Source organism: Ambystoma mexicanum, chromosome 6q, assembly GCF_040938575.1.
Source record: "Ambystoma mexicanum isolate Mex_15411 chromosome 6q, UKY_AmexF1_1, whole genome shotgun sequence".
Classification (NCBI taxonomy): domain Eukaryota; kingdom Metazoa; phylum Chordata; class Amphibia; order Caudata; family Ambystomatidae; genus Ambystoma; species Ambystoma mexicanum.
In genome coordinates this window covers 407,903,878-407,926,195 of record NC_090937.1, presented here as the reverse complement: position 1 = coordinate 407,926,195, position 22,318 = coordinate 407,903,878, and the positions used below count along the sequence as shown (strand labels likewise).

At 40.3% G+C, this 22,318-nt stretch overlaps 1 protein-coding gene across 2 annotated transcripts in view; it reads right to left on the bottom strand.

Moving 5' to 3' along the window:
- Nucleotides 1–620: 620 nt before the first annotated feature.
- The window catches only part of SVEP1 (sushi, von Willebrand factor type A, EGF and pentraxin domain containing 1), a 1,471,106-nt gene continuing 1,449,408 nt past the window's right edge, over nucleotides 621–22,318 (bottom strand). For both annotated transcript variants that reach the window (XM_069630907.1, XM_069630908.1), the window contains 3 exons: nucleotides 15,767–15,862; nucleotides 5,393–5,486; nucleotides 621–1,220 (listed from right to left, as the gene is read on the bottom strand). In XM_069630907.1, coding sequence (XP_069487008.1) covers nucleotides 1,190–1,220; nucleotides 5,393–5,486; nucleotides 15,767–15,862 — 221 coding nt within the window. In that variant the 3' untranslated portion in view covers nucleotides 621–1,189. The remainder of the gene's footprint in view (nucleotides 1,221–5,392; nucleotides 5,487–15,766; nucleotides 15,863–22,318) is intronic.

Here is a 22,318-nt window from a genome sequence, read left to right as displayed (position 1 = left end):
GCTTACATCGTGCATTCGGCATGTGCGCTGTGGTTCCATACGGCTAGTAACAGAGAAGCCAGACCAGGCACACAACTACATCTCCTGCTTGCAGCTGAGGGTGTGATCACTGTTTTCAGTGGTCTGACTTGCATTTGCCTCCACCACAATGTGTGATGGCTCAGCACCCTGTCATCCATTATGGACGAGCGGCCCTTGTTTCGTAGTGCCCATTTCACAAATAATGTGACCATTATTGCAAAGTAGGGGTGTCAGCAAGTATCCTGGTAAAGAATGATGTTAATTGAACTTTCAAAATGGTGGTTAATGTGAACATTATTTAAAACTGTCCACATACATAAGGTACACACGTGGTCAGTCCTTCAATTAAGCCATGCTTGCAGGTTGTATGTCCAGAAAAAGAATGAAAACATCCCAAAAACAGAAAGGCAGATCATTCCATATATTGCAATGTGTTGGAAATCCGATCTACAGTTGTGGAGTAACAAAAGTATTGGGAAAAAAGGCTGATTATATATTGATTTTGGAGTCCCTCTTCTACTGCCTGGGCTGAGACTGGGACATTCACAACTGAAATTGTTTCTTCGAGTGACTTCCTTTGCGAAAAGGATAACTAGCGGTAACTAAAGAAAATATATTTTATTTCTTGAAGCACATTTAATACACATTTGAATATGAAAATACTGTTGATTTATTAAGAATTGAAAACATGATACGAAAATATATCAAAAAGTAAAACAAACATATTTTTATAGCTCAACTATTATGCGGTTCCCTTTCTCTTCCATCTATTGTAGTCTGTTTTCAATGGCGTTTTTGTCGCTTCATTTTGGTGCCCCATTTGCAACTTTCAAATGTATTTAGCCCACGTTAAAATGCCCTCTGTACAGATAAAATCAGGACCTATGTGTATGAAATATATATATATATATATACCCAGAAAATACAAATGACAATGGAACGGATTCCCTTGACTGGTTAAGCAAAACGGTGCTCTATTACTGTTTAGATACGAAGCACTTCAACGAAAATGATCAGAAAAACCAGTGCAGCACAACAAAACTCAGCAACGTTATTGCATATATCTCTAGAAAAGTCCTTCCTTGTAAATTAAGATGTTCTCAATCCAGGCTCCAGCCAATTTATCGATGTGATCAATGTTTTCTTCTGTAAATGCAGGTTTCTTCAGCTAAAAGGGATAAAACCCATGCTTTCTTTTTCTGTAATAGCAAAATAAACACATGAATAATTAATATATATATATATAACAGTAGGGAACAACGTTTTAACACATGACATAATAAACAGAAGAAGCGTTGTTATCTTGAACCTTATTAACCCCAAGTCTGTATTGCCCTATCCATTCTAGTTAAGGGAATGTTGGGAAACAAAGTTGTGATGCTGGCTATCTAAGGTGCTGGATGATGACGTGCCTACAAATAAAGCGAATTGAAGCATTGGTTGTTTGGCATATTTGATTATCTGACACATCATAGTTCCTATTTTGCTCGATAATCGAATTGTTACTGTGCGTATAGAAAACACTAAAATAATGGGTACATGCACAAAATAGAACACCATTTTGTATCTTGACCCATTTCGCTGAATCAGTCCCTTGATTGCCAATCTCTGTGTTCTGAGGTTCTCTGACATACAGGCATCAGCATGCTCCTGGTATTCCTAGAACCAACAAATGACACGCAATGGCAAGAAGAAAAACATGTGTTTATTTCATAGCATGAAAGGAGCTTGTGTCCATTGCATATGTATGTGGGGAATGTGATACTAGCTATTTCTGGGAGACTTTCAAGACATGCTCTCAGGGGCTGCAGGTGAATGTCAAACGTGCAGCTATAGTACCCTCCCTAAACTGTCCACATACAGCAAAGCCAGCATTTCAATCACTGAAAGCAATGTGGAGGTGCTTTCCCGTTTACGAAAATATTAGAACATTTTGGGGCGAAATGCATTGTAAAGCACAATTTTCCAATGAAGTAAGTCAAAGGCCCTCCAAGTACTCAAAGTCAATTCAAAGGGGGAAGATATGAGAGGTCCCAATACTCCAAAGCGCAGGACCATTTCTCTGTAGCAACAAATCATCTATGTGACCATCAGAGGGCTGTGGACCCAGTTCAGTGGATCCATAGTAGACACATATTTCTAACAGGTCATTAAAGCACTAAACCATAAAGCCAGTCATAATTACCGTGATTGCTAAGAGATATAACAGGTATCACCGTTCATTTCAAACTTTTAAAATAGGTTTACACAAACCAGAAATTAAATGCAAAAACATGTTTTGTTCAAATCCCTTGAGGCTGCCACCAAAAAAAACTGGTTACTTCTAAAGAGTGGCTAAATGATGCTCAGACATTCCAGAGCCTTATCAATTACGTTTTGGTGCTTCATGGTGCTTCAAGTAATATCATTCTCAATATGCTCGCCTGTCTGGGATGATTGGAAAAAGGCATGATGCAATCGAATTTGTCAATGTGACAGACTGTCAGTTTCCACATTGCCATATTATTTTCCACAATGCCATGCAAGGTTCACATTACATAGTTAAACCCAGTGTAATGCTCCATCATTGCTGCTAGAAACGTACCACTTCCACAGGAAACTCTAAGCCCCTTTCACATTACACAGAAAATTGCCATGCCATCCTTTTTATTGCCCCGTTATACACCTGTTTTGGACTATTGTCAAACAAACATCATGCCAGCTTCACCAGTGCTCGGTCAGTTCCATTTTGGCCTGGAGAATTGTTACTCTTAGTATTCGTACGTCAGATTCACATTGACCAAAATAATTCCCTTGAGAGTTTCATGTTGCCCTACAACAAACGCCATGCCAGTCCCCAGAAGCCTAGAAAATTGTTATATGCAGTTCACATTGTCTCCAAAATATGGGATGACAGTTTTAAAAGTTCAACCCAGTTTTATATAGACACAGTTCAGCACATTCTAATGGCATGGCATTGCTCCTAGAAAAGTATTATGTCCGTTTCACAGTTCCACCTATGTTTGCACCCTTATCCCGATGTAGGGTAAGTATTGCTCAGGAAACCCAAGTCCCCGCCAGTTACAGGCAGTGCCAAGGCATGTCTAATGAGCTGATTTATCTGTTCTGGACATAGTATTACCCTAGTTGCCAGATCAATTAGCTGGTAGCATCATTCTCTGGCAGACCTCGGCTCCGAACCCTGTGCTGGGCTGAGTTGGGCTTGGTATGTGAAAATGAAGTGCACACTCCTTTACCTTAAACATGCAAAGGTATGACGGAACAAAAACCAGGGGCATTGTTTCTGAAGGCATTAACTGCAAATGCCAACAATGTCACTGGCCCTATGCATATTACCCTGTGTTTTTGAGCTGCACGCTCATGACAGGTTAACATTTATGTTCTCTGTTTTTATCTGCTGGAACTTGGGAGGTCTCTCTGGGCTCACGCCCAAAACACCATCTGTCACTGAGAGCTATGCTGTAGTAAAGAAGAATTGTTGAAGTTCCTATCTGCTAATGTGTTGAGATTCTCCCATTCCACCATAACAGGCATTAGCGAATGGAGTCCATAATAGACCAACATTCAGCCAATCAGAATCTTTGCAATTAAATCTATAATCTCTGGCACACATCTCATTCCATATATTCTGCCCTGGGCAAAGGACTGACAAACATATCATAAACAATATTTTTTAGCTGGGTAAAAGGCGAGAGGAGACGATTCCTTACAATGTCTCAAAAATAACAAACAGTAATGAAACCGAAAATGTGTAAAGTGTGTTATTTCCATTTCAATGTTCATTACGTTAATGTTATAAGTTGTTTCTGGGAGTTCTTGTCCCCCCCCCCAACAAAAAAGCTTTCCGGTGACTACAGAAGTATAAAACGTTTAAGTTGTTGAATGATGTACCTAAATCAAAACTTTGGACTTACAACACGTTTTACTTATATCACTCTTCTATATATAATTATTCATATTTATATGCAGAAAAGATCAAAGCTTTTTTGATTACAAAAGAACGTACAACAGATAAGATATTAGATGTGGCAGGAAGCAGGGTGATGGGATGAGTTTGAGTGACATGCTTACCTGGGTGTGAGGGGGGAGTTAATGGAACAGTCACCGGGGACACTATTATGGGTGGGCAAACTTAGATGAAGGACAATCAACATTAGACATTTTAAGTGCAGGTAGGTGGTACGGATTGAAAGCAGATGAGAGGTAGGTTATGAGAGTCACTCGACGGTGCAGAGGTAGGCTTTCAGTTTGGTTTTGAACAAGTCTGTGTGGGCTGTTTCTCAAATTTCCAGGGGAACAGACAAGTGGAGCAAGAAGAGAGAAAAGTGGAAGAAAGAGGAAGCACAAGGAGTATGAGGTGCCAAAGGTGTAGTGAAGAAAGCATAGCAGCGATTATGAGAAGGCGTGTAGAGTTGGAGAGAGGAGGATAGATGGGGTGGTCCCTTACAATGGATAGATTTCTGAACCGGGAGAAGACATTTAAATCTGGCCCTGTTTTGCATCATCAGCCATCCAGCCTGCTGGTGGTGAGAGGAAGTATGTATGAAGTGAGGGAGTTCAAAGAGAGTCCTAGTAGAGATGTTAATGATCTTGTCAAGAGGACAGAAATCATAGTTAGGGATGCATGCACAGTAGTCCAGTTTTGAGAAGACAAGAGTGGTTAAGAGATGCTTGGTGTTGTTGAAACGAAGGAGATGCCATGTTTTCTAATATTAAGGAGGTAGCGGTGAGCCACCATTGAAGTTTTGGAGATGATAGTAGAGGAGGTGTGAGAAGAGTCATAGATGATGCCAAAGTTTCTCGCTGAAGAGAAATAGGGAAGAGTTTCAGGTCACAACTGGATAGGCTTGGGAGGAGATAAGACAGAGTATTTGGCAGGCAACAAGTCATGTCATTGTCATCTTTATTTATATATAGTTGATTTGACGGTACCCTCGTGAAACATAGTAATTTGTGGCACCAGTATCCTATATTATTGTGTGCAGTGATGTTGCCTTTAAGTAGCGTTATGCCCCCTTCACCTAATCACAAAAAAAAAAAATGGAGACCAGGATTCAAATCCATTTTTAGGTATTTACTAAATCATTTGCTGTGATTTGCTCATAGAGGGGATTAAGAGGCAAAGTGAACAGATGCACCCTCTTTGGATTTAGATGATGTGATATTAGATTTGTGGTATGTGATATTAGATTTCCTTGGGTATGGTACCACATGCAAAGAACGCAGAATCAAACATATCTCCTAAACGTCCACCACTGACTTTTGTTTCTAGCACAGAATGTTCTATACTGCACCCGTTTTTCTTTTCAAAATATTGATCTCACATATAGATCAGACACAAATTAGATTTCACACTTTTAGAAGCACTCACCTCGAGCAGTCAGGTCCACTCCATGTGGGTGGGCAGTGGCATCGATTGGGCCTTATGCATTTTCCACCATTTAAGCAAGGAGATTGGCAAACAGCTGCAAGAACATAGTCATGCATTAGAAGCACAGTGTATACATATGTAGGCATGTTATTCAGATGGATATTTAAGAGTGTTTGCAATCTTTCAGGCTCTCTATAGAGTATGCATTCCCCAGTTCATGCACAATTTCTATATTTTTTTGGCCAACCCAATTTTCATCTGACAATATTCAACTGGCACAAGTATTTTTTTTATCGTCGTCCTGTTCACTAATGACTAAGTGCATATACCTCTAAGCTCTGAATCATCTTTTCAAATTCAGTATAGACTGGAGATTTCTGTCTCTGTGGAGGCTCTTTCAGAAAAACCCAACAATGTTTTTTTCTGTTGAGAACTACACAAGAAGTTCATTAGTGTACAGCAATCTGTGTGTACTCTAGTGTAAGTCTTGGTGCAAGTGATTTGCCCAGAATGATTGGCAAGTCACTCATCTTGTTTATTTTGACACTGCATTCTGTTTGGGAGTGCATACCTCTGAAGATGCAGACTCAAGAAATCTTAGCAATTCGTACAGCGTCCGAAGAAAAATCATGTAGACTTTGTAAAGATCCACAATCTACAGAATCAATCAGGCACCTCTTGATGGTCTGTCCGACAGTAGACCAAGAAAGAAAAGCTTTCCTCAGCCCCCTGTTTATAACCTCTTATGTCGTCGACGAAAACACTTGGTGAAATCGCCTTATTACAGGAGCTCAAACTAGATGGCTAATAGCAGCGACCAAACTGCTAACCATCGCCTTGGAGAAGGCCTCCCAAATTCAACAGGAGTAGCTTACAGAAATACCCATTTCAGCCAAAAGATGAGGACGATACCAGGACTCTTCCTCTGCCTGAAGTCTTTCTTTTGTAAAATCCAGTCTTTCATGGTCTACGTCGAGAACAATGAGAACGCATAGTAAAAACACTAAACACTCCTCTTCAAGACCAAAATGTCTTTGTAAAAATCTAAACAGATTAAATACAAATAATAAAAAAAATATATATTTGTTCATCTAAATTTTTTATAAAAGATCCTTGTGCCATACTGAGCTGAAAGCTTTTTAAATGCAACGAATCATGCAAATAAGTTGGCTCTCTAGGCCCCCCTGGAATTATGTATCAATTAGTGCTAATAGGGTAGAAATATGGTGTGTCATCCTGTGCCTGGCAATTAATCCTATTTCAGACTTGTTTAGGGGGACATTGGCACTGGACAACGAGGCATCTTTAATTTCAAGGACTTTTCTTGTGTCCTAGATTCTCTGTTTCTTTCCCTTTGGTGTTTGAATCTTTTCATGGTATCATGGCATTTAATTCTTTTTTGTAATGTATTAAATGTAGTCCTTGTTAGCAAAACACAGAAAAAAAGTTTACACTTAAGAAACAACATAATAAAAACGTTAAGAAATACATTAGATTAAAAATCAATTGTACAATGAATTGCAATAGATAAAAATGTAAGAATCAGAAAAAGGCGTACAAATAATTACAAGTGCAAACTCGATTGAAAATGAAGAGAGAATCGAGGCAGGGCATTCATCACGTTTACTTGATGTCCGTACATGGAAGGCACCCAAAAGGCTCCAGGTTTAAAGATTTAACGTTGTGAACACATTTCCCAAAAAATACCTTCCTGTCAGAAGCAGTTGGCAACAATGTAAGAACATATGTTTGATTGTTTCCAGCACACGCTGATTAGTACAAAAGCGACAGAAATGCACCGGTCTCATCATTCCCATTCGAGGCTGTATGACCTCCAATGTTACCAAGAGGCTAAGCTTGAAGTTTAGAACTATACGTCTTTGTACTTTCTTTGGGAATAACTACATATATTCTTGCATACAGCTGTAGCAGGTTAGACATATATCTCATTCCTTGAATATGCATTGATTGTTAATTAAAGACCATTTATTTGAGCCATCACACAGTTTCACTTTTGTCATACACCGATTTAGATTGCATTCCATTGAGATCTCTACATTAAAAACAAAGCCTTTTCTTTCAATAACCTGCTCATTAATGTCTTTAAAAATGCTCAAATATCTCTTCGCAATAGTGGCACATGGAAGGGCACATTTGATATCCCGCTTAGTTCTGGCATAATTTTTATACAGCATATCCCCCTCTTGATTTTGATAAAAGTACTTGGATCCCCAATCCCAATTCCACGTCGAGAAGAGGCATGGGATTATTTCTTGCAATCCAAGACAAGAATGCCAGAATTTACCTTAATTTTTTTTGAGGTGGGAACCTCTAGTTCATAGGTAATGGCTGGCATTAATTGCTTCTTGTATAAGGTGAAGATTGGGATTAAAGAAAAAACACCTCATATTTGTATCAATCTGACAGAGCACAGCTCTTGGCACCAATGCTATTGAGCCCTTTTTCCCTAACAATTTCCTGTCAGAGGCTTCCATGAATATCTCTAGTCCCAGGTATTTAAATTCTTCTAATATATCAGCTTATCCGCTAGGTACCATCTAGCATTGGACAACCGCTGCAACATGTATTTTGCTGAGAAATCCTTATTTTAGATTTGTTTGAATGAATGATTACATAATTATTTACAGCATACAAATTCCATGAGCCACATTACGAGCATGGCGTTAGCCATGCCTGTATGGCAGGCACGGCTACCGCCATGCTCGCTACCAGCACCGCCACCCGCGATTGGGCAATAACCGGCCCATTACAGGGGTGGCGATATTGCCAGGCTCCCGATACCCATTGTGCCCCATAAGGCAGAATGGGGGTGGGGAGCATGGATGCGCCGGCACCGTTCATAATGAAAAGGAAAGACCTGGCAGGCTGTCAGGCACCCGTGCACATAACTCGTAATTCGGCGGGACGGTATAAACGGTGCCGGTGGCTTACCGGCACCGTTCATACCGACACCACCAACATCATAATGAGGCCGAATGAGTTTAAAGATCACTGAAGATAGGTCGGTGTTCAGTCAAAAAGAAAATATCTGCATTTGTAGAAAATGGAAAATGAAACACGCCCATTTTGTGAGGAAATGCATGTGCCCCCTGCAAGGATGCCTGTAGGTCGTCCTCATCAATGTTAAACAGTAGGTGAGCCAGCCCAGTAATGTTTCTGAAAAAGCCTCCCTTTTTGTCTAATCAAATTTTAACAAAGGTGTCAGTGTGGAAACGTTCTTTACATTTCCACCAGGCAAAAGCAAACCCCCTTCAATTAGATTCCTGAGATGGAGATGGTGACATCAACAGACTGTTTCAAATTACCATGAAAAATCAACAAATGCTAAATCATAGGCACATCCTTCTTAATGTGAGAATCGTCACCTTTAGACAATTGATTCAATATCAGCAGATTGTAAATTGTGGAACAGTGCTCCCGAAAGACAATCTGTGCATCATTTGTTAGGGAGAATTCTCATTTCTGTGCTAATTCCCTTCAACCTTAGAGACCCCCATCTCTTTTGCTTGACTTTAGGACTTTTTAATTTTAGCCCTTGAGTAAGTGAGACCATTTTCTCACTCTCCCATGTGTTTTGACCTGATTTGGATTATGTGTCTCTTCTGTTTTTGGTGTCTGACAAACTTCATAGGCATCTACTTTTTGAATGGTGACACCCAGCACCCTCAGTGCAGTGTCAGAGAGAAATCCTTTAGATTTCTCAGAAGGTTTGAATACCTTTTCTTGTGTGAACTACTGTTCCCAAGAATAGTGAAGTGAAACTGACTGTACCTACCTTTCCTCTTTGTAGGGCCAGCACACCCCATCTTATTTGGAGTGTTGAGGGGTTCCCTAGTAGCCCTTTATTCTACATTCTCATGTAAAATGTGTATGTTACCCTCAATACTTTAAATGGCTGATGGCAGTTGTTTAATTTTCCAACCATTGTGCTTTTATATCGCAGGCTGAACCCCAGGGGTGACAATTACTGTCAAAATGGCCCTGGTCTTCTTTTTCACCATTTTCTGTTTGTGTGGTCTTTCTTGGGTTTTACTCTATGTGTTAAGCCAGGTTTCAGCCATTTATTCCTTTTGCCTTTGGTGGGCTTCAGTCCTGAATCCCACCTCTGACACCAGTGTGTCTGTAAAAGCAGGATGTGATGGAGGTTCCCGAAACTCCCCTGTCCTTTGTATCTAGGAGTGCACAGCCACCCTGCTGTTTGAGTGACAGTCTAGGCTGTGCATGAATGGGAGAAACATGCTTAAAAGTCGAGGATTTTGGGACTAGAGGCAGAGTCAACCACTGGGAGAAATACCTGATGAAGAAACCATGAACAAAGCTTGCTGCATCCTCCTGGCCTTTGAATTGCCCAGTGAAGCCCTGCTGCTATGCTGAAACTCCTGTTTTACTTCAACAGAGAAGCTCTGGAAGGTCAACCAACTAACCCAGAGACAAACCCCATTGGGCCATCTTCCCTGACTGGCTGTGCTTCTTTGCTGCTGCAAGAACCGAGTGCCACGGGTCAAGAAATCTGTAGTTGAGTGTAACATCTTAAATCCAGCCAGAAGCTCCTAGAGTCTCCTAAGGACCCTCCGAAGCAGGACAACCCGAGCTTGAGTCCCCTCACCAGAGTGCAGGACTTAAGGTGTGAAGGAAGCCCAACCATTATTCAAGATCTGCAACAGTGCTGTTTACCGAGCGCTGAAACTGCAAAGTGCTGCTGATCCAAAAAGAGCCTTTGGCTGCTGACAACCTCCAAATTGCTGCCGCAGGAGCCCTCCAGACATCCTCTCTCGTGTCCCCATGACTGAGGCTCAGTAACCCAGTGTCTGCACTGCTGCAACAGGAGCAAACCCAGCTGGACCACTCTTCTTCAAACCAGAGGTACTGTTTAGACTTGGTGTATTTACCTAAGTGTCTTTTTAGCTGTGTTCTTCTCGGTTGGGAATTACATTAGCTTACCTTAGGGTTGATTCCAACTCCACTTTTCACAGGCTTCACAGCTTGTGACCCTAGACGTGATTTCTACAAACTCTGTAACTTTGTGCAAGACTTTCTATCTAAGAAGTGCCTCAGCTCCATAGACTGTGCTCCAATTGACTTTGGCTGTCCTGGCTCCCTGCAGAATCTTCTAGTCCATTGATTTTGATATTTCTGTCCATCATCGGTGGTAACTTGTTTTAGACTGTTGTTGCTGGTAAAGGCTTGTCTAGATCTCACTGGAAGATTTAAGTGTCCTCACCTAAACTGAGAACCTGTTTAACCTTTTTTCTTCCTTAAACCTTCCCTTTCTGCAACTTCAGATTCTGCAAAGTGTATTCAGTGTGACAGATAAATGCCATTACAGTCCTTGTGAATGAAGTCACCTCAGGGTGTAGGGAGTGTGTAAAAAGCATCTCTAAAGAGTATCCACTAACTTGTGCTGATCCTGAAAAGTATTTTAAAGTATATTTACCTTGTTACATACATTGCCTTTTTAACGAATGCTTATTTAAACATTGATGTCAAATAAATAACTATTTATAACAGAAACCTTGAGTGTAAGTGTTACTTGGTCGCCTGTATTTACAATTTTCATTGCTACATGTCATATGTACCCGTCTTGAGATAGGCCGGGCTGCTCATTCACAGTACCAACTTGTGTAGTACAGACCAATACTAAAAGAAGGGTAAGCTAATACCAGGCAGAGTGTAGTGTAGTCTCACACAGTGTTACTACACCATTCTTACCTAACATCATTTAAATACAGCGTGTTGACGCCCATCTCTTATGCATTCATAAATCCAAATTAGCAAAGGCCTTGTTCTGGGAATCTAGCAAAGCAATGCAATGATATGCAGATGGATCTGTTCTTCAGCGTTTTAAAAAACAAATTAGGAATAAAAGACATCTCTTTACAGCAATGGGGAATTGTTCCTGTTGTGGCTATATGAATGTAAAGGAGGAGTGTAACGTTAGCCCACATCTCAGCCTAGTATTGTTCACTAAACCATCAGGCCCTGGTGTTTTTGTTTTAGAATATCCACAATCTCTATGGATTCAAAATAGATTACGCCTACTTCAGTAGTGTGGTATGAATTAGGAAAGTCCTTTTGTTTACATTCCAAGACTTGAAAATTGTCTTTAATGTAATCAATAAATTGTTCTTCCGGAAGGGGCACAATCTGTCTAGATTTTCCCATGCCATTGCTTTGTTAATGAAGGTCAAGAATAAGCAAGGATCTTTGATTATATTATCAGTAAATGTATTAACCCACTGCATCCTAGCAATAATGTATCTATGATGTCTTAACTCATTTTTATATTGTTATAACTTAGATTTCTTTCTGTTGGTATATTCTGTAGGTTTACAACAAATGCTCAAAATTGGAGCCATTAGCCGTGTCTCTTGAATCAAAAATATGTTTTGAGACATTAAGCAACTTTGACAGTCAATCTCATTACCGAAAAAATGAGAATGCCCCCTCAAATTCCTGGAGAGAAAATGTAATTTATCGATAAAAAATCAGAAAGAATGTTTCACCAACATAGCAAGGGCTTCAGAGAGCCATATCCAATCTAAGACTATGTTACTGGTTTTGGGGAGGTGCACTGGTACAGTAACCATCACTCTTTGGCTTTGCACTTAGTAGAACATGTGATGTGTATGTTATTTGCTGATGTAAGGGAATCCTTTGCTCATCATTGCTCAGACCTTATTGAAGATCTTGGTTCCTTTACTAGTATTAAGTCAAATCCCCATAAAAACAAAGCTCTGCAGATTTTCTAAAATCCATCCATATGATAAGAGTTTAAGCAAAGATGCTCACTCTACAAGGGTGGTATCAGTTGAAGAGATGAAACACAACATCGGTATCACTTTGAAGATGAGAAGAGTCTGTGAACGAATTATGGGTAAGGTCTACTCTCCAAGAATATTCCAGGATCCAGTACAAATAATAATCATGGTTTTGAAAGCGTTATGGGCAAGCGTTTGTTGTTGCAGAGTTGTTGTTTGCTCAATATGGGGTTTTGATTCCTTTTTTGTTGAATATTATAAAATTGGAGAAAGTTAGCACGTTCCATTTCAACAATTGGTAATGCAATTATCGAGCTGAGAGCTTCCTTATTGTGTAATGTTTCCAGAAGCTTGATAATGGGCTCCTCCTGGAGTTTTACAAGCCAGGGTATTTGGGCTCTTACCAAAAAAAAAAAAAAAAAACTAGCATTTGTATTACATTTTGCGTCGTGTGTTGTCTAAATTGCTAGGTAACTGGTTACAAAAAAAAAAAAAACATCAGAAGCTAGAGTAATTCCTTGCTGTTACACATCACGCTTTAATTGTTCAAAGAGCTTTACCAATTATTTTAGAACCAGGCGCAATGCTCTCATAGTAAACAGGATTTTGGCTATTATAAGTGCCTTGTTTAATGTTTTGAAATATGTAAAAGTTAGGCGATTAGGAGAAACAAGACTCTTGGCCTGTTCAGCTCCCATTCAGGCATGACGTATGACATTTCTTAATAGTGTGTATGTCTATAGGTAAGAATTCTTTGCTTGTTGAAGATAACAGGTTTTTCCGAATGGTGTTTTGCATATTATCATACGTGTTCTCCACTAATCTTTCAACTACGGGTTAATTCATGTTGCTTCTCTCAGAGTAATTCTCAAATTGGAAGTGTTAAAATTGGCAGTCTGCAGAATTAGAGTTACGTTTTCTCCCAATGCCTTATTCACAGGCACCATGTCATTGTCAGGAGGTCTTTCCTGGCAACTGCATAAGTTATATTTCATCAAATGTTTAAGTTGCTGAAAGCATACTATGTTAATTATGTCATGTTTTTCTGATATAACATTCTATAGAAATATCGTTTTGTTTGAATATTCTTCCACAGACTGTGTTGTACAATTTCACTTTAGTGTTTGTCATCACCACATCTTTCAGTCAGTGGTACAGATTGAGTTATAATTTGTCATAAAAAATGAAAGACTAAATCACCTATCCTCAATATGAAATAAGATTGAAATTGACGACATCAATGAAACATGCAGGAATGCTTACAACATGAGAAATACATGACAATTTCATTAGGAATACACAACAATCACAATAGGCCCCGCACAGCTTAATATTAGTTTTCCACTGTGGGACAGAAGGATAAAATGCCCCTGTTGCAGAAGGGGAAGGGAAATACATGTACTCATGGAACCAAAATATTAAATTGCATCCTCCTGCACCAGGCCCTTAACAAAAACCAGCCTGTTGTAAATGTGGCTATAGGAATGTTGACACCCAAACAGAGCCCAATGGCCTCGGCAACAGTTAGGACCTGTTTTTGCTGGAAGAGGAGTTTTAAGGACCTCTTCCTGAGAACCACATACATAGTGCAAAGAAGCAAAACATGTACTCTGCTCTTCCTGACACTAGGGCTGAATGGGCAATGTGGGCTAACAGTAACAGTCCACTTAGACCTCATGGAGGCAAGGGGCATAATACCAAGTCGAGGCTTAAGATATAATGATCTTATAATCTTAGGACTCATACAGTCCAAGTAGAATTCGTACCCTTGCTCCTGTTTCAGTGCCCAATAGGTACTAAATTGAAGGGAGTTAGCCAATCTTCCCTCGATTGCCGCCATCCTTTCCAATTTAAGGGCATATTGGACTTTAGCTTTTGAGCCTGGGCTAATTGTCACAGGATGGACCCATACGTTTTCAAGGCCAAGGGCAGAGAATTCCCTCTTGAGGTGCACTAGCCAGGGAAGCGCTAAACCACCCTCCTGGGCCCTTACGTCCTCCACTGCTCTCCTGTATTTAAACAAGCTCTCATTGCTCCACAACCTGATCCAATACAAAAACGGTTTAAAGTTGTTGAATAGATTGCAGATCCACCTTGAGGAGGATTTTAAGAGTTGGGGCACTAGTGAGCAAACCCAATATGTTTTTTTTTTAAAAAGCATTCTTAGTCACAGATAGCTGTGAAGCATTACTCAATTTACTCCATCCTCAAAACTCGGCCCCATAGACAGCATCATGTCTGGCCTGAACTTTGTAGGCCTCTATGGCCACATCGGGAGCACCTCCCCCATATGTATTTGCAAAATTGGCAATTGAGCCACTATAGTTAGATAAGGTCAGGACCGATTTTTTCAGTTGATCACCCAAGGAACAGGCTTCATGTACATTTATACCTAGGTAATTGTATATCTTTACCTGGTCAATTCTCGAGCCTTCAAGCATCAGGTCAAGCTGGCGCCCTTTTGCCCCCTAGGTCCCTTAAAGATCAAGGCCTTTGCATATGCAATATTAATTACCAGGCCTTTTTTTTCTTCACAAACGCCTGAGGAAATGGCCAGCTCCTGACATAGACTCACCGGGTCAGGGACAGGAGGACGGCGTCGTCTGTGAACATCAAGACAGGAATCCTGTCTTGGGCCAAAGTTGGCGCATCAGTGGGAGTTGCCAATAGTTCGCAAATTACACCATTGATAAACAAGCAAAATAAAAGGGGTCCAACACACAGACCTGGCAGACACCAATCTGAATACTGAATTTCCTAGATAGTGCCCCACCCAATCCACAACAAACCCTTGCCCTATTCCCTTGTTATTGCATCATAATAGCTCATAATAGAGCTGGGGGAATGCCGCGGTTCATCAGAGTTTTCCATAGCCTTACCCTAGGAACTGTGTCAAACATTGCCTTAAGATCTATAAAGACAGAGTAAATAGGCATTTTCCTAAGGAATGGGTCCTTATCACATAATAAGCAAAGCCTTAAGGACTGGTCCACAGTACTGATGCTCCTTTGGAAACCCACTTGAAGAAGGTTCAGAGTGCTAACCTCACTAACCCATGACTCCAAGTGGGCAAGCACTGCTTTGGCAAAGATCTTCGTTCCCGAGTCAAGAAGGGAGATTGGCAGGTAATTAGCTGGATGCTTTCTGTCTCCCTTCTTGAAGATCTGTATAATAATTGCCTCCGGCCACGATAATGGAACTCGACCCAGACCCAAGACGTTGTTAACAAGTCTGGTCAAGTACGGGACCCAAATTGTCAGCTCAGTAGTAAAAAAGTAAACTGGGGTCATATTGGGACCTGGTTCTTTTCCCTCCTTTTGGCTACTTAATACCAATTTGACCTCTGCTTCGCAGATGGAAAAGATTATCCAAAAAAGTGCTGCTTTACAAATGTCAATGCCATCAATAAGGAAGCTCCAATTATGAGAGCCCTCATTTCTATCAGTAGTTTAGACCTAGGGTCACTGCACTTAGAGCTGTAGCACTTTCAACATTTCCCATTAGAACTGGCTAGTATTCATCACATTAGCAAATCAGAAGTCATGCATGTGGCAGCGTACAATAGTTATCTGAGTTGGACATTGGTCATACGTACCGATATGGCAGCGCGTGCCGGTCCATCCTGCTGTGCATGCACATGAATATGGCGCGACGCAGCGCCCTCCATTCAAACATGGCAGGATGCAGATAGCTAGAACCAAAGGAAGGGGAAAAAACATGGTTACTGTATGCAGGTTATGTTATTAATATTTGTGTTTTGATCACTGACTGCATGCACAATAGCAGCCGATCTGCAGTAAATGAAGATATAGAAATGATTATCAAATATAGCAATGCCATAAATATCATGTGATGTGTTTCCCTCCTGCATCCTCCTGCCCTGTCTTCTCAGCCTCTTTGCTGTAATGCACCAAACCCTAGAGAAGGGGATGCTAAACTGACCAGGTAACAGGAGGGAAAAGGGCACTTGCCTTGTGCAACTACAGCAAATTGGCCTCAACTTGTGCGATAGTTGACCTGATTTGCAAAGGGTTTTCCAATGGGATTGCACCATTGTAAAAACGCTTTTGTAAATCAGCCCCAGTGTGTTTTTTTTCTTTCCAATGAATACGTAGCTATTAACGTGCATGTGACATACTTCACAAAGCTGTTTTCTGAGCTAAAACAGAGATGGATGAAGAGAAGGTCAAAGCAACATACAACAAATATGTATCAACAAGTTGTTGTGTTTAAATCTTACAGAGATAGAACACTAACAGCGGGCCATCATCAACCAGGACCCCAAATAAGAGGCACCTACATTGCGCTGTGCAAAAGGAATTGACAGAACTGCTCAATGTATACAGGTTTCAGTACTTTCCAAACTCAAAAGTGTTTCCAATCTTTAACCTCATTTTCATGTAAGAGGTACAGGCATGGATCACACTGTGCCTGTACCATACAATACATCGAAGGGTCTGTGAATATGTTTGTACATTACATACCAATGGAACTGTGAACGTGGGCAACTGAGATGCCACATTTGCACTCACATTGGGTGTCTCATGAATAGAAGCGCTAGGGCATTCCTTCATTGAAGGCAGAAATCTTTTCTAATATACTCGCTGTTTCCAGCATAACATATGCCATTCTAGAAGATCTTGAAGGTCAATATCGGTCGGTAATCCATAGGGTCACTTCTCTCCCCCTTCTTAAATAATGGAATTAACACCAATCACTTCCAGGAATCTAGGTCCCTGAGGCTTATTCATGGTCATTGAAAAGTCTAAAGATATGAAATGGAATATGAGGTATGCATGGCATAAGATCAGTATCTAAGTTCCATTGATCACACAGGCCTCTATGATGAGTCTTTGTAGATGTACAATTGTCAACCTTGTTTTATTGCAGAGTCTTTGTCATGGCATAAAATTGCATAGTAGCATAATTACAGCAGCTATTTTCAGTTTTAGCTTGTGGGCAGGCATTTGTCCTACAGTTTTTCACTCTTTAGAGCCTGAAACGTTGAACCAGTAATTAACTGTTCATTGACACTCGTACCGCCGTGCCCTGTGGAAAGAAAAGTGTGGGTGGAAAGAAGTAACGTCCGAATATTTGAGATAGTTGAAGGTGAAGGTGACCACTTAGAACCATTCTCATTATGTTTGTTTAAATGGTAGCTGTTGTTGAAGTCAGCACACTTTGTCATTTGGACAGCAGAGGGCAACCTAAGCGTTTAATATATATATATATATATATATATATATATATATATATATATATATATATATATATATATATATATATATATATATATGTGTATATATATATATATGTATATATATATATATATATTTGGGAGTGGGGGATGTTGTAATTTTTACTGTCATTATTTGGTTAAAACCCTCAGGTATTTTAAATAGACCCAGACTTTGTGATTACCCCCAAGTTACTACCTTGAGGAGAATCATCTCCTCACAGACATGCACTACAAAAATGTAACCCCCCCTAAACAACTCTGAATCGATGCACACGCTATAATCTTCAAGACATGGTCATAGGTTCATCCTCTATTCAGAGTGGATCTTGCCCATCCGTCCAGACAGCTGAAGTTGAAGAGGAAGCAAACATCAAGCAGGGAGGGAGGATTCGTAGAGTAAGCATGCCGCTTTGGTATATGCACGGCCTACAGGTAAGCGATGTACCAGCTATTTTTACTTGCGAAAAAACATGTAAAGACTCCCAACAGAAAGACATAGCAAGTAAAAATACTCCGAAACGAAAATAGGAAACATTACAAACTCAGGATGCTTCCACCGTCATAGCTCTAAGGTATTACCCAAATTGTTTGTTTACAATTGTTCGAATGACACAATTGTTCGAATTATAGGGGTCCTAACTGACCTTCTGCACAATTGACCTATGGTCATTTTAATATATATTATGGGTTGGGTTGGTGTAATAATAATATAAGGGGTTTGGGAGGGGGGTTGGGGAGGGGTAGGATTGGGTGGGGGTTGCGGGGGGTTTCCCCCCGCATATATATCCTAATTGACCGTTTAAATTCGGCCAATTGTGCAGAAGGTCAATTGTTATTCGAACAATTGACATTCAAACAATTCGTATACAACCAACTCTACAGATATGTTCGGTTGAGTGGCTTCCGCAGACTTTTGTCACAGAAAGGAGCCCTTATATTGTTACTGAATTATCTGAAGTGGAACACTAAGACAAACATGCATCTTTTTATTTAGCATTACTTGCTCGGTGCAAATGGGGGTTACAAAAGAGAACTATTAAAGAGATTAAATAGATTTGTACTCATCTAATAATATAGGCCCATTGGGAATGCAAATTACATTTTACTCCGTAAAAATCACCACATTCCCGACTTCAAAACCTAGAGAGTAAAATACTACCACTTTAAAATCGTATCTGAAGCTTTATTCCTAGGGCATCTCTTATTTGTATGCATTACTATGAGAAAAGAAAGAAGTATGGATTTCAAAACGATATCTTTATTAGATTTCAAATAGATAGTTTTATATCCTAATCAAATGCCGCCTGTTGGAAAAGGGTATGTCATTATGCTACCTAGGTCACAACTTAAATACTCACATTTCAAAGTCTTGTTTGGAACCGTAGGTATACTATCACAAAATTATGTTCTTTGACAGGGACACAAGAATTAGAGTCATGAAGACTGCGAGGACGAAAGTAGTGCATTAGTGTGACATCTATATTCCCCATCACAGTGCATAATATTTTGAAGAGATACCAGAGGTATACCAAGCGAAAAATGCTTACTATATGCATTCATCAATGTGCCCCGCCAAGGGAACAACTACAACTAAACCGAAGCATAAAAACCCTTCTTGCACATAGGTGAGCAGGTTAGCATAGTTATGGCAATTGTGAAAGGGTCTGTTGATTGTGACATACTACCTGGGTTTCAGTCTTGCAGTAATCATACGTTTGTGCGTTGTTCGATTGCAAATGATCACAGGAAAGTAACTACATAACTGTGTATCTCATACAAAACTGTTTCAGGAACAGTTTCCTAGATGGTGAAGGTTCTACAGATCCAGTATTCAATCGCAATCTAGCAAAAAACAACCATTCGACAGGACACCATACGTAAGATAAAACACATGTAGATTCAGTTTGCGAATATTACAAAGTAACAAAAATACCAAAACTTGATTGCTAACTGACTGGATCCTTATTCAACCTCATTGCAGTGTGGCTGCACTGCGTTAAGGAAGACCTGAAAGGGGTTATCACATGCAAACTGCACTCCACTCTTCTTCTATTTTTTATCACATCTATGTATAATGAAATCCAGCAACTAACATGTGTGGAGCCCGATTAGCATTTCGTAGCAGATGAGAACATAGTGTGGCCAAACATGAGAGCCTCTGAATGCTCCCAATCATAATGATAGTGAGAAACACAGGTCAACAGTATAGTCCAGGTGCAGGCAGAGAGATTCCAGGAACGATGTAACCAGGCAAATCTAATCAAATACAAAAGCCAGAGAAATCATAGCCATGATCCATCGGCCCCTGTGCACTAGAAGATTTCAGCCTCTCACCTGAAATGCCAATTTCTTTTAAAAATGACTCACTTCTCCTAAAAAATGAAAAGTGCTAAAAATTAACAAGCTAGAAAGATAGCTCAGCTATGCGTGAAGGGCACAAGTTCAAATCCAATATTGGCTGAGTTAGCCTTTACTCCGTCCAACATGTATAAATTGGGGATTAGCAACACCCACAATAACAGTTCCCCCAAAGTAGTAGGAATCTGTTAGTGGAATGCTAAATAAAAATGTAATACCACAATCATACACAGGTGCTGCCCTGACCATGTCTGAATGATGATGCTTCTATTTATATTCTGATGAAGGAATAGAAAAAAGGAGAAAGAGTTTTCTTCTACTGTGTATTTAAGGTTGACAACACCATTAGGAAGAACTGAGGACCCAGGCGGAGAATCATGCAATCTGGAATAAGATTGAGATAAGGAGGCTTGGATATTAGATATAGCAGAAGTGATTGGCTCTCAGAACACCACTTTGAGAGTGAGAAATGCGAGCACAGCCTCAGCCACAGGCTGTCAGGTAAGGAATGCCCTTTAAAGCAGAAACTTGTTTAATTACTTTGGACCCTGAAACACCAAAGGTTCAACACAGAACTTCTCACACAAGTCCCTGAATATGTCTGTTTTCCGATAACCATGTTTAGCTGACACTTGCCAGATGAGTTAACATCAAAGATTTCATGAGGAACAGGAGAAGAGTGTGAGAGACCTTAATTCTCCAAGTATTAGGGTGCCCAAAGGCAACCTGTTTACCTGTGTGAATCTCCATTCACAGTTGCCTGTGCTGTCTCCACTGATTGTTGGCAACCATTGCTCAACTCTAGCTGTGTACAGCCACCTGTGTGTTGTGGGAACTGAGCGCAAATGAAGTACCAAATTCAGAGTCCTTAATGTTGTCTTTTTCTTAATTTGGAAAAGCTACCTGAGAGAAAGCTTGGGAAGTTGCATGCAAGAGTTCAATATGGTGGCCTTCAGGTAGTTGTTGGCAGTGGCAGTCAAACATTTGAACTAATGCAACCTCTGCCACACATTTTACCCAAGGGTCTGCATCCTTGCCTTGTTGAACCTGGGAATAAATCTGTAGCACAAACGACGATCCCTAACCAAAGAAGAATCATGACAAAGCCCTTCTGCTTCTTGCACTCTTCCAGGAACTTTACTGAGGATGACTCATGGCCCCATAGCTGCATTCCCAGTAGTTCTATCAACCAGATAGAAACAAAAGCATGAGGTTTCCTTTCGCCTGGAAAAAGCATTGAACGAAACTAGGGTCGGGTAAAAACGCGGCACACCAGCAACAGCTAGGGACCAGATTTGCTAGCACCAGCTAGGACCTTTTGTAAAGTAGATTTCCTTTTCTCACGTCCCTTTTTCTTTTTCCCCTGTATGTTTTTTATATGTGGGTACTTTATTGAATCTTGGGGTACTGCCCTCCATTCTTTATTTAAGCACTTGGATGTGGGGACACTACCTAGCCAAAGAGTACATGAAAGCTTTTGGACATGTGCGGCTTCAGGCATTCACTTTGTTTGACATTGAATGAAGTTTGTGAGAGACTCAGAGAAGAAGGTGGAAATTAGACTGCACAGGCAGCCAAATATCTTATTTTGACTATGGAATTCAATGGTTTTGCATTGTCCCTTTTTCAAATTAGTTGTGAATTGAAGTAGGTGATTTTGATTACGCTGATCAGGAGAGCGGTGGGTGGGGTAGGATCTCACCAAATTGAATAAAGATATATGCAATGAAGCAATGCTTCTATGCTTTTATAGGATCTTGTTTGTGTAGAAAATGGGAAAACTTGATCAATTATTTTGGATAAAAAAAAGAAAGGTTGACAAGCAGGTCTCCCTGCACCTAGACCTACTCCCTTGTTTAATCCCTGTACTTCCAAAGTAGGTTGGTTGTATGTCTTCATTACTTCCGAAATTTGTCAATTGGCAGGAATACAACACTCTGTTGAGTGCTGAAGTAACGACCCAGGGGCTTTGGGAATGGGTGTCTTAAGGTTGATCAGGAATCTGTGTGCCATTTGAAGGCTCGATACATTGATAATCACTGATTTGATCTTCTAAGGAAAATCATCCAGGAGTGCAGCAGGATTTCCTATAGTGCAAGTCCCCACTAGAAGAGTGACAACCTTTTTATCCACAATGTGAGCACAGTTTTTTAAAAGAAGCAAAAACATAAGAACATTTGATGGCATACATTTGATGGAATATGTAAGTAGGCAGTTCGTGGTGTAAGAAAATCATATATTCTTTTGGGATGATGAACTGCCAAATCCACTGTAGTATTTCCAGCAAGTAACCTTTTTCTATTAAAGGGATAACACCTTTTCTGCAAGGATGACATACTCCTGCCGGGAAAGAACTTCTCTTTACAGGACTACAGGGACAGGGGTAGATTGTTACCCTATTTCAGAATGGTGTGAATAAATGCTAGTGGATATCCTCAAATTTATAGTTGTATAGCCCACAGATATATCAAAAGGCTCCTCCACTGTGCAGCACCCCCTGACCCCAGTTTGTACAGACTGATGAATACAAGTCAAGATTGCTGATGTCCT